The sequence below is a fragment of the Schistocerca cancellata genome, chromosome 4 (assembly GCF_023864275.1).
Source record: "Schistocerca cancellata isolate TAMUIC-IGC-003103 chromosome 4, iqSchCanc2.1, whole genome shotgun sequence".
In the NCBI taxonomy this organism is placed as follows: domain Eukaryota; kingdom Metazoa; phylum Arthropoda; class Insecta; order Orthoptera; family Acrididae; genus Schistocerca; species Schistocerca cancellata.
Genome location: NC_064629.1, coordinates 500,585,362 through 500,602,029, shown reverse-complemented (window position 1 = coordinate 500,602,029; position 16,668 = coordinate 500,585,362). Strand labels below are relative to the sequence as shown.

Genomic DNA, 16,668 nt, shown 5'->3' with positions numbered 1-16,668 from the left:
TGTTCCTGCCAGTCAGCGTTAGTACCGCCCAGGGTTCCTGCCAACTAGCATTCCAGTCAGCCAGCGTGACTGCCAGCCAGCAATCATGTTGGCCAGCGTTCCTCCCAGCCAACGATGCAGCCAGCCAGCGTTCCTACCTGCCTGGGATCCTGTTAAACAAAGTTCCTGCCAGCCAGCACTCCTGTAAGCCAGCGTTCTAGCCTGCCAGCCACCCTGCCAGCCAGCATTCCTGCCAGCCGTCATTCCAGTTAACCAGCGTTCCTGCCACCCAGCGTTCCTCCTTACCCGCGTTCATGCCAGCCAGCCTTCCTGTCAGGCAGCGTTCCTAAAAGACAGCGTTCCTCCCAGCCAGCGTTCCTGCCAGGCAGCGTTACTGCGAGCCAGCATTCCTGCCAGCCAGCGTACCTGCCAGGCAGCATGACTGCCAACCTGCGTTCCTTCCAGCCAGCGTTCCTGCCAGCCAGCGTTCCTTCCAGCCACCGTTCCTGTCAGCCAGCATACCTGCCAGCCAGCGTTCCTGCCAGCCAGTGTGCCTGCCAGTCAGCGTTACTACCAGCCACAGTTCCTATCAGCCAGCATTCATGGCAGAGCGTTCCTGCCAGCCAGCATTCCTCAGCCACCGTTACTGCCAGCCAGGATTCTTAGCAGCCAGCGTTCCTCCTAGCCAGTATTCCTGTTAGCCAGCGTTACTGCCAACGACCATTCATCGTAGTTAGCATTCCTGCAGTCAGCGTTCCTGCCAGCCAGTGTTCCTGCCAACCAGCGTTCCTGCCAGCCAGCGTTACTGGAAGGGAGGGTTAATGGCAGCCAGCCTTCTTGCAAGCCAGCGTTCCTGCCAGAATGCGTTCCTTCCTGCCAGCGCTCTTACCAGTCAGCGGTTCTGCCAACCAGCGTTACTTCCAGCCAGAGTTCCTGCCAGCCAGCATTACTGCCAGCCAGCGTTCCCGCCAGCCAGCATTCCTGCGAGCCTGCGCTCCTGCCAGCCAGCGTTCCTCCCACCCAGCGTTCCTGCCAGCCAGCGTTCCTGCCAGCCAGCGTCACTGCCTCACAGCGTTTCTGCCAGCCAGCGCTCCTGTCAGCCCGTGTTCCAGTTAACCAGCGTTCCTGGCAGCCAGAGTTACTGCCAGCCAGCTTCCTGGCTGCCAGCGTTCTTGCCAGCTAGAGTTCCTGCCAGCCAGCGTTCGTTACAGACAGCGTTCCTCCCAGCCAGAGATCCTGCCAGCCAGCGTTCCTGCCAGCCAGCATTCATGCCAGCCAGCGTTCCTCGCAGCCAGAGATCCTTCCAGACAGCGTTCCTACCAGCCAGCGTTCCTGCCAGACAGCGTTAATGCCAGCCAGATTTCCAGCCAGCCACCATTCCTGTTAGCCAGCGTTCCTTCCAGTCAACATTCCTGTTAATCAGCGTTCATGATAGCCTGCGTTGCTCGTAGCCAGCGTTCCTGCTAGTCAGCGTTCCTGCCAACCAGCGTTCGTGCCAGCCAGCGTTCCTGCCAGCCAGCATTCCCGTTTGCCAGCATTCCTGCCAGGCAGCATTCCTGCGAGCAAGCGTTCCTGCCAGAAAGCGCTCCTGCCAGCCAGTGTTCCAGTTAACCAGCGTTCCTGGTAGCCAGAGTTACTGCCACCCAGCTTCCTGGCAGCCAGCGTTCTTGCCAGCCAGAGTTCCTGAGAGCCAGCGTTCCATCCAGATAGCGTTCCTCCCACCCAGCCAGAGATCCTGCCAGCCAGCATTCCTGCCAGCCAGCATTCGCGGCAGCCAGCATTTCTGCCAGCCAGAGATCCTGCCAGCCAGCATTCCTGCCAGCAAGCGATCCTGCCAGCCAGCATTCCTGCCAGCCAGCGTTCCTGCCAGCCAGCTATCCTGCCAGCCATAATTCCTGTTTCCAGCATTTCTTCCAGAAAGCATTCCTGTTAGTCAGCGGACCTGAGAGCCAGCGTTGCTTGTAGCCAGCGTTCCTGCCAGTCAGCATTCCTGCCAACCAGCGTTCCTGCATATCACGGTTCCTGTCAGCCAGCATTCCTGCCAGCCAGCGTTCTTTCCAAACACTGCTCCTGCCGGCCAACATACCGGCAAGCCAGCATTCCTGCCAGATTGAATTCCAAACAGCCAGCTTTCCTGCCAGCCAGCGTTCCTGCCAGCCAGCGTTCCTGTCAGCCAGATTTCCTGCCAGCCATCATTCCTGATAGCCAGCATTCTTTTCAGCCAGCAATCCTGTTAGTCAGCATTCCTGCCATACATCATTGCTCGTAGCCAGCGTTCCTGCTAGTCAGCGTTCCTCCCAACCAGCGTTCCTGCCAGCCAGCATTCCTGCCAGCCAGAGATCCTGTCAGCCAGCGTTCCTGCCAGCCAGCGTTGCTGCCAGCCAGCGTTCCTGCCAGCCAGCTTTCCTGCCAGTCATCATTCTCGTATGCCAGCCATCATTACTGCCGGAAACAGTTCCTGCCAGCCAGCGTTACTGCCAGCCAGCGTTCCTGCCAGCCAGTGCCCCGAGAGCCAGGGTTCCTCCCAGCCAGCAATCCTGCCAGCCAGCGTTCTTGTTGGGCAGTTTCCTGCCAGACAGTGTTCCACGCAGCCAGCGTTCCTGCCAGCCAGCGTTCTTGCCAGCCAGGGTTCCTGCCAGCCGGCGTCCCTGCCAGCCAACGTTCCTGCCACCCACCGTTCCTGCCAGCCAGTGTAATTGCCTGCCAGCATTACTAACAGCAAGTGTTCCTGCCAGCCAGCGTTTCTGCCAGCCATCGTTCCTGCCAGCCAGCAATCCTGCCAGCCAGCCTCCCTGCCGGCCAGTGTTCCTGCCAACCAGAGTTCCTGTTAGCCAGCGTTCATGAAAGCCAGCATTCCTCCGAGAAAGCTTCCATGCCAGACAGCGATTCTACCAGCCAGCACTGCTGCCGGTCAGCGTTCTTGCCCGCCAGTGTTCATGCCAGCCTGCGTTCCTGCCAGCCAGAAATCCTGCCAGCCAGCATTCTTGTTAGACAGCATTCCTGCCAGACAGCATTGCTGCCAGCCAGCGTTCCTCCCGCCAGCGTTCGTGCCATCCAGCGCTCCTGCCAGCTACCGTTACTGCCAGAGAGCGTTCCTGTCAGCCATCATTCAGGCTAGCCAGAGTTCCTGCCAGCCGACGTTCATGTTAGCCTGCATTCCTGCCAGTTAGCATACCTATTAGCCAGCGTTCCTGCCAACCAGCTTTCCTGTTAGCCAGCCTTCCGTTCAGCCAGTGTTCCTCCCAGCCAGCATTCCTGACAGCAAGCATTCCTGCCAGCGAGCGTTCCTGCCAACCTGCGTTACTGCCAGAGAGCTTTCCGGCCAGCCATCATTCCTGCCAGCCTCAGTTCCTGCCAGCCAGCATATCTAACAGCAACTTTTCCGTTTACCAGCGTTCCTGCCGCCAGCGTTCCAGCCAGCCAGCGTTCCTGCCAGCCTGCGTTACTGCGAGAGAGCTTTCCAGCCAGCCATCATTCCTGCCAGCCTCAGTTCCTGCCATCCAGCATTTCTAACAGCCAGCGTTCCTGACAGCGAGCGTTCCTGCCAGCCAGCGTTTCTGCCAGCCAGCGTTCCTCTGAGCCAGTGTGCCAGGCAGCGCTCCTGCCAGCCAGCGTTCCATCCAGCCAGCGATCCTAACAGCAAGCGCTCCTGCCAGTCAGCATTCCAGCCAACCAGCGTTTCTGCCGCCAGGGTACCTGAGAGCCCGCATTCCTGCCAGCCAGCGTTACTGCCAGAGGGGGTTCCTGCCAGCTATTATTATTGCCAGCCAGAGTGCCTGCCAGCCAGTGTTCCTGCCAGCCAGTTAACCTGAAAGCCTGCATCCCTGCCGGCCAGCGTTCCTGCCAGCCAGTGCTCCGACCAGCCAGCGCTCCTGCCATCCAGCGTTCCTACCAGCCAGCGTTCATGCCAACCAGCGTTCCTGCTAGCCAGCGCTCCCAAAAGCCAGTGTACCTGAAAGCCAGCATTCCTGGCAGCGTATCTGCCAGCTAGTATTGCAGGCCACATTCCTGCCAGCCAGCGATCCAGCCTGCCAGCATTCCTGTTAGCCAGCATTCCTGACAGCCAGCGCCCGTCACAGCCAGCAATATTGCCAGCCAGCGTTCTGGCCACCTGGCGTTCCTGCCTGCCAGCGTTCCTAATAAGCAGCATTCCTGCCAGATAGCATTCCTGCCAGTCAGCGCTCCTGCTAGCCAGCACTCCAGCATCCAGCACTCCTGCCAGCCAGCATTCCCACCAGCCAGATTCCTGCCAGGGAGTGTTCCTGCCAACCAGGGTTCCTACCAGCCAGCGTTCCTGCCACCTATAGTCCCTGCCAGCCAGCGTTATTGCCAGCCAGCGTTACTACCAGCTAGTGTTTCCTGCCAGTCAGCGTTCCTGCCAGCCAGTGTTCTTGCCAGCCAGCGTTCCTGCCAGCCAGCGTTCCTGCCAAACAGCATTCCTGTTAGCCAGCCTTCCGTTCAGCCAGTGTTCCTCCCAGCCAGCATTGCTAACAGCGAGCGTTCCTGCCAGCGAGCGTTTCTGCCAACCTGCGTTACTGCCAGAGAGCTTTCCAGCCAGCCATCATTCCTGCCAGCCTCAGTTCCTGATAGCCAGCATTTCTAACAGCAACTTTTCCGTTTACGAGCGTTCCTGCCACCAGAGTTCCAGCCACCCAGCGTTCCTGCCAGCCTGCGTTACTGCGAGAGAGCTTTCGAGCCAGCCATCCTTCGTGCCAGCCTTAGTTCCTGCCATGCAGCATTTCTAACAGCCAGCGTTCCTGACAGCAAGCGTTCCTGCCAGCCAGCGTTTCTGCCAGCCAGCGTTCCTCTTAGCCAGTGTTCCAGGCAGCGCACCTGTCAGCCAGCGTTCTGCCAGCCAGCGTTCCATCCACCCAGCAATCCTGACAGCAAGCACTCCTGCTAGTCAGCATTCCAGACAACCAGCGTTTCTGCCGCCAGCGTTACTGCCAGCCCGCATTCCTACCAGCCAGCGTTACTGCCAGAGAGGGTTGCTGCCAGCTATCATTATTGCCAGCCAGAGTGCCTGCCAGCCAGTGTTCCTGCTAGCCAGTTAACCTGAAACCCTGCATTCCTGCCGGCCAGCGTTCCTGCCAGCCAGTGCTCCGACCAGCCAGCGCTCCTGCCATCCAGCGTTCCTACCAGCCAGCGTTCATGCCAACCAGCGTTCCTGCTAGCCAGCGCTCCCACCAGCCAGTGTACCTGAAAGCCAGCATTCCTGGAAGCGTATCTGCCAGCTAGTATTGCAGGCAGCATTCCTGCCAGCTAGCGTTCCTGCCAGCCAGCGCTCCCGCAACCCAGCCCTCCTGCCAGCCAGCGCTCCCGCCAGCCAGCGCTCCAGCCAGGCAGTGTTCCTGCCAGCCAGCAATCCTCCAGCCAGCGTTCCTGTTAGCCAGCGTTGCAGCCAGCCAGCATTCCTCCTAGCCAGCGTAACATCCAGCCAGCGTTCCTGCCAACCAGCGTTTCTGCCAGCCTGTGTTCCTGCCAGCCCGCATTCCTGCCAGCCAGTGTTACTGCCAGAGAGCTTCCCTGCCAGCCATCGTTCCTGCCACACTGAGTTCCTCCCAGCCAGTGTTTCTGTTAGGCAGCGTACCTGCTGGCCAGCGTTCCTGCCAGCCAGCGTTCCTGCCAGCCAGTGTTCCTGCCAGCCACCGCTCCTGCCAGCCAGCGCTCCTGCTAGCCAGCGCTCCTGCCAGCCAGCACTTGTGCCAGATAATTTTCCTGCCAGCCAGAGGTCGAGCCAGCGTTCCTACCAGCCAGCAATCTTGATATCTAGCGTTTCTATTAGCAAGCGTTCCTGCCAGCCAGCATTCCTCACAGCCAGCGGTCCTGCCGTCCATCGTTCCTGCCACCCGGCGTTCCTTTTAGCCAGCGTTCATGCCAGCCAAAGTTCCTCCTACAAAGCTTTCCTTCCTACCAGCGATTCTGCCAGCCAGCATTACTACCAGCCAGCGACCCTGCCAGCCAGCGTTCCTGCCAGCCAGCGTTCCTGTTAGCCAGTGTTCCTGCCAGCCAACGTTCCTGCTTGCCAGAATTCCTGCTAGACAGCATTCTTGCCACCCAGCTCTCCTGCCAGCAAGCTTTTCCGTTAACCAGCGTTCCCGCCAGCTATCGTTTCTGCCAGCCAGCCTTACTGCCAGAGAGCATTCCTGCCAGCCATCATTCCAGCTGGCCAGAATTCCTTCCAACCCGCGTTTCTGTTAGACAGCGTTATTGCCACCCAGCTTTCCTGCCAGCCAGCGTACCATCCAACCAGCGTTCCTGTTAGCCAGACTTCCTTTCAGCCAGCATTCCTCTGATCCATTGTACCGGCCAGCTGGCGTTCCTGCCGCCAAGCGTTCCTGCCAGCCAGCGTTACTCCCAGCCAGCATTCCTGACAGCGAGCGTTCCTGCCAGCGAGCGTCCCTGCCAGCCAGCGTTCCTGACGGCCAACGTTCCTGCCAGCCTGCATTTCTGCCAGCCAACTTTTCCGTTAGACAGCGTTCCTGCCGCCAGAGTTCCATCCAGCCAGCGTCCCTGCCAGCCAGCGTTACTGATAAAGAGCTTTCTAACCAGCCATCATTCCTGCCAGCCACAGTCAGCATTTCTAATAGCCAGCGTTCCTGCCAGCGAGAGTTCTTGCCAGCCTGCTTACCTGCCACCCAGCGTTCCTGCCAGCCAGAATTCCACCCAGCCAGTGTTCCTGCCAGCCAGCGATCCTGCCAGCAAACGCTCCTGCCAGTCAGCATTATTGCCAGCCAGTCAGCATTTCTAATAGCCAGCGTTCCTGCCAGCGAGAGTTCTTGCCAGCCTGCTTACCTGCCACCCAGCGTTCCTGCCAGCCAGCATTCCACCCAGCCAGTGTTCCTGCCAGCCAGCGATCCTGCCAGCAAACGCTCCTGCCAGTCAGCATTATTGCCAGCCAGCGTTTCTGCCGCCAGCGTTGCTGATAGCATGCATTCCTGCCAGCCAGCGCTACTGCCAGAGAGCGTTCCTGCCAGCCATCATTCCTGTCACCCAGAGTTCCAGCCAGCCAGTGTTCCTGCAAGACAGTTATACTGAAAGCCAGCATTCCTGTCGGCCAGCGTTCCTGTCAGCCAGTGCTCCCACCAGCCAGCGCTCCTGCCATCCAGCGTTCCTACCAGCCAGCGTTCCCTCCAGCCAGCGTTCCTGCCAGGGAGCGCTCCTGTCAGCCAGCACTCCTGCAAGCTAGCGCTCCTGCCAGCCAGTGCTCCCACCTGCCAGTGTTCCTGCCAGCCAGCATCCCTGCCAGCCAGGGTTGCTGCTAGCCAGCGTTCCTGCCAGCCAGCGTCCCTGCCAGCAAGCGTTATTGCCAGCCAGCGTTACTACCAGCTAGTGTTCCTGCCAGCCAGCATTCCTGAAAGCCAGCGTTACTGCCAGATAGCTTCCCTGACAGTCATCGTACCTGCCAGACTTAGTTCCTCCCAGCCATTGCTTCTGTTAGGCAGCGTACCTGCCGGCCAGCATTCCTGCCAGCCAGCATTCCTGCCAACCTGCGTTCCTGAAAGCCAGCCATCCTGCCAGGCAGCATTCCTCCCTGCCAGCGTTCCTGTCAGCCAGCGTTCCTGCCAGCCTGTGTTCCTGCCAGCCACCGCTCCTGCCAGCCAGCGCTCCTGCCAGCCAGCGTTCGTGCCAGATAGTGTTCCTGCCAGCAAGAGGTCTAGCCAGCGTTCCTGCAAGCCGGCAATCCTGAAATCTAGCGTATCTATTACCAAGCGTTCCTGCCAGCCAGCATTTCTAATAGGCAGCACTCCTGCCAGCGAGCATAGCTGCCAGCCAGAGTTCCTGCCAACCAGCGTTCCTGTTAGCCAGCCTTCCTGCCAGCCTGCATTCCTACCACCCAGCGGTCCTGCAAGCCATCGACCCTGCCAGCCAGCGTTCCTGTTAGCCAGCGCTCATGCCAGCCAGCGTTCCTCCCACTAAGTTTTCCTTCCAATCAGCGTTCCTGCCAGCCAGCGTTACTGTCAGCCAGTGTCCCTGCCAGTCAGAGTTCCTGACAGCCAGCGTTCCTGTTAGCCAGCGTTCCTGCCAGCCAACGTTCCTGCCAGCCAGTGTTCCTGCCAGAAATCGTTCCTGCAAGCCAGCGTTCCTGCCAGCCAGCAATCCTCCAGCCAGCGTTACTGTTAACCAGCACTCCTGCCAGCCAGCATTCCTCCTAACCAGCGTACCATCCAGCAAGCGTTCCTGCCAGCCAGCATTTCTGCCAGCCAGCAATCCAGCCAGCCAGCATTCCTGTTAGCCAGCATTCCTGCCAGCCACCGTTCATCGCAGCCAGCGATATTACCAGCCAGCGTTCCGGCCACCCATCATTCCTGCAGCCAGAATCCTGCCAGTCAGCGTTTCTGTTAACCTGCGTTCCTGCCAGCCAGGGTTCCTGCCTGCCAGCGTTCCTAACAGCCAGCATTCATGCCAGCCTGCGTTCCTGCCAATCAGCGCTCCTATTCGCCAGCACTCCTCCCACCCAGCGCTCCTACCAGCCTGCGCTAACAACAGCCAGTGTTCCTGCCAGCAAGTGTTCCAAGCAGCGTTGCTGCCAGCCACCGTTTTTGCCAGCGAGAGTTCCTTCCAGCCAGCGCTCCTGCCAGCCAGCGTTCCTGCCAGCCAGCGTTCCTGCCAGCCAGCGTTTCTGTTAGTTAGAGTTCCTTAGAGCCAATGTTCCTGCCAGCCGGCGTTCTTGCCAGCCAGCGTTCCTGCCAGCCAGCGGTCCCACCAGCCACAGTTCCTGCCAGCCATCGTGCCAGGCAGCATTCCTGCCAGCCAGCGTTCCTGCCAGCCAGCGTTCCTGCCAGCGAGCGTTTCTGTTAGTTAGAGTTCCTTCCAGCCAACGTTCCTGCCAGCCGGCGTTCCTGCCAGCCAGCGTTCCTGCCAGCCAGCGGTCCCACCAGCCACAGTTCCTGCCAGCCATCGTGCCAGGCAGCATTTCTGCCAGCCTTCGTTCCTGCCAGGCAGCGTTCCGGCCAGCCTGCGTTCCTGCCAGCCAGCATTTCGGTTAACCAGATATCCTGCCAGGCAGCTTTCCTTCCAGCCAGCGTTCCTGGCTGCCAGTGTTCCTGAGAGCCAGATATCCTGCCAGTCAGCGTTTGTGTTAGCCAGCGTTCCTGCCAGCCAGCATTCCTGAAAACCAGCGTTACTGCCAGAGAGCTTCCCTGCCAGCCATTGTACCTGCTAGACAGCGTTACTCCAGCCAGTGTTTATGTTAGGCAGCGTACCCTTCCAGCCAACGTTCCTGCCGGCCAGCGTTCTTGCCAACCAGCGTTCCTGTAAGCCAGCCGTCCTGCCAGCCAGCATTCCTCCCTGCCAGAGTTCCTGCCAGCCAGTGTTGCTGCCAACAAGCATTCCTGCGTCAGCCTTTCTGCCAGTTGGAGTTCCTGCCAGCCAGCGTTCCTGCCAGGCGGCGTTCCTGCCAGCCAGCGTTCCTGCAAGCCAGCGCTCCTGCCATCCAGCTCTCTTGCCAGCCAGCGCTCGTGCCAGCCAGTGATCCTCCCAGCCAGCGTTCCAGCCAGCGTTCCTGCCAGCCAGTGCTCCTGACAGCCACCATTCCTACCAGCAAGCATTTCTGCCATCCAGCGTTCGTGCCAGCCAGCGTTCCTGCCAAACAGCATTGCTGTTAGCCAGGCTTCATGGCAGCCAGCATTCATCCCAGCCAGTGTTCCTGCCAGCCAGCGTTCCTGCCTGCCGGCGTTCCTTTTAGCCAGCATTCCTGCCAGCTAGCGTTCCCCCTGGAATGTGTTCCTGCCAGCCAACGTTCCTGCCAGCCAGTGTTATTGCAATCCAGCGTTCCTGCCAGCCAGCTTTCCAGCCAGCCAGCGTTCCTGCCAGCCAGCAATCCTGCCAGCCTGATAGCCAGCGTTCCTGCCAGCCAGCATTCTTACCAGCCAGCATTCCCTCCAGCCAGCGTTCCTGCCAGCCAGCGCTCCAGCGAGCCAGCGGTCCTGCCAGCTTGCGCTCCTGCCAGCCAGTGTTCCTGCCAGCCAGCGTTGCAGTCAGCATTCCTGCCAGCCAGCGTTCCTGCCAGCCAGCATTCCTGCCAGCCAGCGCTCCTGCCTGCCAGTGCTCCTGCCAGCCAGCGCTCCAGCCAGCCAGTGTTCCTGCCAGCCAGCGTTCCAGCCAGCATTCATGCCAGCCAATGCTCCTGGCAGCCAGCGTTCCTGCCAGCCAGCGTTCCTGCCAGCAGACGCCTCATGCCTGCGCCAGCAGCGAGGGACTTCGGCCCAGTTGTCGTCCGTTTTTGTCTGTTCCCTTTTTTCCTCTCTACCCTTCGTCCTTTCCTGTCTTTGTTCCTACCTTGCTAGGGTGGTGGCTCGACAGGCCACTGCCTGTACCCAGCCCTCACCCCCACCTTCACCATCGAATTCATCTCTGTCATCCCTTTTGCCCTCACCATCGCTATCTCCGGCCCTGGCTTCTGCATCCACGCCGGGACTTGCCACTTCCTGCCACCTCCCCGTGGCTCCTGTCCCGCATGTCACCACTCACTATTCAGCTGCCCTCAAACGCCATAGTCGCACCACCACCTCCTCAGCCCCCAAAACGGCCCCGCCCCTTCGTCCTTCCCCCCCCCAGCATGTGATGGATGTCTCCCCACTTGGCCCTGCTCCCTCCACCTGGCCATGCTCCCTCCACGTCCTCCTTGATTATAGGGATGGAAGAGATAAAAATAGTATGAATTTATTTTCAGTTTTTATATTTCTGGCTGAATAAATTTGGTTTTAAAAAAATAGATTTATTTGCTTAAATAATAAGACCATAATTAATCTTAATAGTGAGTAAATAATAAAGTATAGTTCTCAGATGTTTTCTCTAACTGTTAGAGATCTAATTATTCACCCTAAATGTCTAATTGAGGAATATGCTAGAAGTTGTCGTAGAGATGTTTGATTTAAACCACCTATTGCCACAATAATAATTCTTAGAATGATAATTGTTCAAACGGAAGTTCTTAGTTGAATACAATAAGATAACACCATTATTGGGGCAATTTTTTGTCATGTTATTAGTGTTAAACAGTTATGTCATCTTGAAGCTCCTATTACTTCGGGAAACCAGAAATGAAAAGGTGCAGCCCCAATCTTTAATAATAATCTAGATCCGATTATTATTGATGGAATAAATTCTGTTTCTCATCCTATTGGATATTTTATTTGAATCAGCAAAATTGAAAATAATAGTATTGTCGATGCTATTGCTTGGACAATAAGATATTTAATTGATGATTCATTTATTATTATATTTTTATTTCTTGTTAGGAGCGGAATAAATGAAAGTAAGTTGATCTCAAGTCCTATTCAAACTCCAAATCAGGAGTTTGATGAAATGGACAGGACCATTCCTATCATTATTGTTGATAGGAAGAGAAGTTTTGTAGAGTTGTTGGTCATTAAAACGGAGAGGATTGATACCTCTATAAATGGGGTATGAACCCATTAGCTTGTTTAGCTTACCTTTTTACATTAAGGTGTATGATGCATGTTAGTTTTTGATACTAAAGGAGGTAGTTTAATTCTGTCTTATGTAATTTTTAATGAAGGTAATTTTTAATTACTTGATTTACCCTATCAAGGTAACCCTTTAATCAGGCACTTCATTTATATTTAATATATAAATTAAAAAAATTTTTTTAATTTGTTTATGAATTATTTTGGTTATTTCTAATTAATTTATCTCGGTTCGGATAATTTGAGTATATATTATATATAATAAATAATTTATAGTAATATATTACATTTAATTAAATTTAAATACCTATAATGTAATTTTATTATTATTAAATGATTATTTTAATACATTTATTTACCTAGGATTATAGCTATTTATGTTTTTAGTTTAAAATAGGTTATTATATTATAAATTATATAATAATATGTAAATTAATATTAAATATTATTATAATTGGATATAATAAATATAATTTATGTTATTAAATATAAAATATTATATTAATATAGATAATTATATTAATTATAATAATATAATTAAATATATTCTCTATAATTAAGTTATTTAACTAATTAATATTTAAGTTAACTTAATGTAAAATTAATTTTATATTAATAAAATATTACATTAATTTACGTAATTGTATAAAATATATTTATTATATTATTTAATCTTTCTTTACTATTAGTGAAAAGAAAGATTAAATAAGAAAGAATATAATACATTTATTGGTATGCATGTTCCATATTAATCTTTATTTATATATAATAGAGAAGTTGTTATGGTCATTCGAGGGTGCGTTTCTTTTTTTTGTCAGTATTTGTGTTTTTTTTCTTTTTTTTTCTTTAAATATTTGAATCTTTTATTTTTTCTTAATTTTATAAATTTTTGAATTTCTTATTTTGTTTGCAAAAGTTTTATTCTTGCTTTTTTATTCACTTTTTCTTTGTATTATATGTAAGTGTTGTTAAACTAAATGTTCTATTTTTCAGTAATTTGATTTAATTATCAAGTGATTTTGGATAAGCAATTGATTTAGTATCGGCATAATTCGTGCCAGCAGCCGCGGTTATATGATTGATACAAGTGAATATTATTGGTTAAAACAGTTGTTTATATTTTTAGGAATAAAATATAAATTTGTAAGAAGAAATGTTAAAATTTATTTATAGCTCTTTTTAGGAATCTGTGAAATTTAAATAATAAACTAGGATTAGATACCCTATTATTTTAAATGTTAATTATATTTACCAGGGTACTATTATTTAAGGTCTTTAAACCCAAAGAATTTGGCGGTATCTCATTCCATTCAGAGGAACCTACCCCGTGATTGATAGTACACGATTTACTCTACTTAATTTATTTGTTTGTATATCTCCATTATCAGAGAATCTTTTTAGAGTTATAATTCTCAAGATTTATAATTATAAAATATTTCAGGTCAAGGTGCAGCTTATAGTTAAGAGGAGGTGGGTTACAATAGATTTTTGTTTATAACGGATTTGATGGTGAAATACTATTAATGAAGTTGGATTTGATAGTAATTTAATTTATTTAATTTAACTGATATCGGCTCTGAGGTGTGTACACATCGCCCGTCGCTCTCATTATTGATTATTCTACTTTATTGTTTTAATTTAGCTTCAATTTAGATGAGATAAGTCGTAACATAGTAGATGTACTGGAAAGTGTATCTAGCAAGAGTTTCAAGATATAACTTATTAGTAAAGTGTTTCATTTACACTGAAAATTTTTCTGTGCAAATCAGGATATCTTGATTATTTATTTTATTATATTTATTTTTTGTTTATTTAATTATTTAATAAAAATAATTTTGTCGAATTATGTCTTAGTCTTTTTGTAAAATTGATTTTTTAGATTATAGTTTATTGGTAATGTAATTGTTTTATGAAATATTATTTTAAATTTTTAAAAGCAGAATTTATTTATTGTACCTTCTGTATCAGGGTTTATCAAAATTTTAATATTTACTTTACTTGTCTCGATTTGGGTTGATTTATAAATAATTTATAGTTAATGTATCATAATTATTATTAAATTATTTATAGAAATGAGATGTTAATCGTTTCCCAAGATATCTAGTTTCTTAAGAAAAAATTTAATTTTTTGAAGATAATTGTTTTTATTTAATTTTTTAAGTATAAATATTAACTTATTTATTCTTTAGAGGATAAGCTTTGAAGTTAATAACCTATAATTTGTTTTATAAAATATAATAGTAAGCTTTAAATCAGCTATCTCTAAGATTACATTTTAGTTCATTATTTTTTATTTTGATTTTATAATTATTTTAGGTTTTTCATTAAGATTATTTATTTAATTTTAAAATTTTTGTAATAATGATAGAATTAGTATATTTATTTGTATATAATTTTTACCATGTGAATTTATTATAAGGAACTAGGCAAAATTGATTTCCGCCTGTTTATCAAAAACATGTCCTCTTGAAAATACTTTGAGGTCTGGCCTGCTCATTGAGCAGATTTTTAAAGAGCCGCGGTATTTTGACCGTGCAAAGGTAGCATAATCATTAGTCTCTTAATTAGTGGCTCGAATGAATGGCTTGACGAGAAATCAACTGTCTCTTAATAAATATTTGAATTTAACTTTTGAGTCAAAAGGCTTAAATTTTTCTTTAGGACGAGAAGACCCTATAGAGCTTAAGATTTTGTTTTTATATAGTTTTTTGTTTGTCATTCCATATTTAATGATGATGTTTTGTTGGGGTGACATGAAGAATAAATAAACTCTTCATTATTATATCATTTATTTATGTTTGTTGTTTTGATCCATAATTTATGATCATAAGATTAAGTTACCTTAGGGATAACAGCGTAATTGTTTTTGAGAGCTCATATCGACAAAGCAGATTGCGACCTTGATGTTGGATTAAGAAAAATTTTGGGTGCAGTAGCCCAGTAATTAGGTCTGTTCACCTTTATATTCTTACATGATCTCAGTTCAGACCGGCGTGAGCCAGGTCGGTTTCTATCCTAAGATTATTAATTCATATTAGTACGAAAGGACCATATGGTTGAAATATTTTTTATTTTATTGATTAATACTATTTAAATTACTATTTTGACAGATTAATGTGTTGAATTTAGAACTCATTTATGTAGATTTTTTCTACAAATAGTATTGATACTTTATGATTTATTTATGTGTATTTTGAATTTTCTTTTATTAGTTATTTGTGTTTTAATTAGTGTTGCTTTTTTAACTTTATTAGAGCGTAAGGTTTTAGGTTACATCCAAATTCGAAAGGGCCCAAATAAAGTAGGTTTTGTAGGAATTCCTCAACCCTTTAGTGATGCTATTAAGTTAATTTGTAAGGAGCAGCCAATTCCTATTATATCTAATTATTTACTTTATTATTTTTCTCCTGTTTTTAATTTAATAATTTCCTTGGCTGTTTGAGTAATTTTCCCTTACTTAACTTATATATGTTCTTTTTCTTATGGATTTTTGTTTTTTTTATGTTGTACTAGATTAGGTGTTTATACTGTTATAATTGCTGGTTGGTCTTCTAATTCAAATTATTCTTTACTAGGTTCTCTTCGTTCTGTTGCTCAAACAATTTCATATGAAGTTAGTTTGGCTTTAATTTTATTGTCTTTAATTATTTTAATTGGTAGTTTTAACATGTTTGATTTTATAAATTATCAGCTTTATTGTTGATTTATTATTATTTCTTTTCCTTTAGCCTTAGCTTGTTTTGCTTCTTGTTTAGCTGAAACTAACCGTACTCCTTTTGACTTTGCCGAAGGTGAATCTGAGTTAGTTTCAGGTATTAATATTGGATATGGTGCAGGCGGTTTTACTTTAATTTTTTTAGCTGAGTATACAAGAATTGTTTTTATAAGAATATTATTAGCTTTAATTTTTTTAGGTGGTGATTTTTATTCTTTTATATTTTTTATTAAGCTTGCTGTTATGTCCTTTGGTTTTATTTGAGTTCGGGGGACATTACCACGTTTTCGTTATGATAAGTTAATGTACTTTGCTTGAAAGAGTTTTTTGCCTTTATCTTTAAATTTTTTTATTTTCTTTGTCGGTTTAAAGATTTTATTTATTTCATTTATTTAGTGAAATTTTTTAAGAAAAGTTAATAGAAGAGTTAAACTTCTAGTTTTATGTTTTCAAAACAAATGCTTTTCCTAAGCTAATTAACTTATTATTCCTTAATTAGTTTATTTCATGCATTTGCAATATGTACATTAATTAAGAAGTATGTAAAGTAGATAATTGTTAAGATTTGTCCTGTTATAATGTAAGGTTCTTCAACAGGTCGTTTATCAATTCATGTTAATAAGCATACAACAACTACTATAATTCAGAATAAAATCTGATTAATAGGATAGAATTGAATACCTCGAAATGGTCTTTTATTATAAAATGGTAAAATTATTAAGATTCTAATTGATAAGAATAATGCAATACCACATCCTAGCTTATTAGGGATTGATCATAGAATTGCATATGCAAATAAGAAATATCATTCTGGTTGAATATGGTCGGGAGTTACCAATGGATTAGCAGGTACAAAATAATTTGGATTCCCTAGGAGGTAAGGATTAATCAAGCACAATATAATTAATAATGATGTTATTAATACAAATGTAATAGAGTCCTTGAAAGTAAAGTATGGGTGAAATGGGATTTTTTCAATATTTCCATTTAGGCCTAAGGGGTTCTTAGACCCTGTTTGGTGAAGGAAGAATAAATGAATTGCTGCCATTGCAGCAATAATAAATGGTAGTACAAAATGGAATGTAAAGAATCGGTTTAATGTTGCGTTATCAACAGCATACCCTCCTCATACTCATTGAACTAAATCTGTTCCTAAATATGGAATTGCTGATAATAAATTAGTAATTACTGTCGCACCTCAGAATGATATTTGACCTCAAGGTAAAACGTATCCTATAAATGCGGTTGCTATAACTAAGAATAGAATTACTGTACCAATTATTCAGGTGTGTATGTATATGTAAGATCCGTAGTAAATTCCTCGTCCTACATGTAAATAAATACAAATAAAAAATATAGAAGCTCCATTTGCGTGTAAGGTTCGAAAAATTCCACCATTATTTACATCTCAGCAGATGTGAACTATACTACTAAATGCTATTTCAATATTTGATGTATAATGTATAGCTAAAAATAGTCCGGTTACAATTTGAATTACCAAACATAGTCCTAGTAGGGACCCAAAATTTCATCAAAATGAAA

General features: G+C 47.5%; 1 protein-coding gene and 1 long non-coding RNA gene across 2 annotated transcripts in view; both read right to left on the bottom strand.

Annotated features, from left to right (window-relative positions):
- Positions 1-9,167: 9,167 nt before the first annotated feature.
- Positions 9,168-9,674, bottom strand: LOC126184289 (uncharacterized). The gene has a single exon (XM_049926667.1). The coding sequence runs from the start codon at positions 9,672-9,674 to the stop codon at positions 9,168-9,170; it is 507 nt and encodes a 168-aa protein (XP_049782624.1).
- A 4,145-nt stretch (positions 9,675-13,819) lies between these two features.
- Positions 13,820-16,668, bottom strand: part of LOC126183388 (uncharacterized) — a 28,369-nt gene continuing 25,520 nt past the window's right edge. Inside the window, exon 2 of the long non-coding RNA XR_007536728.1 lies at positions 13,820-14,310. This is a non-coding gene — a long non-coding RNA (uncharacterized LOC126183388). The remainder of the gene's footprint in view (positions 14,311-16,668) is intronic.

Bases quoted from the DNA above. Each gene is read 5' to 3' on its own strand.
- LOC126184289 (XM_049926667.1), bottom strand. From the start codon at position 9,674: ATGCTGGCTAAAAGGAACGCCGGCAGGCAGGAACGCTGGCTGGCAGGA.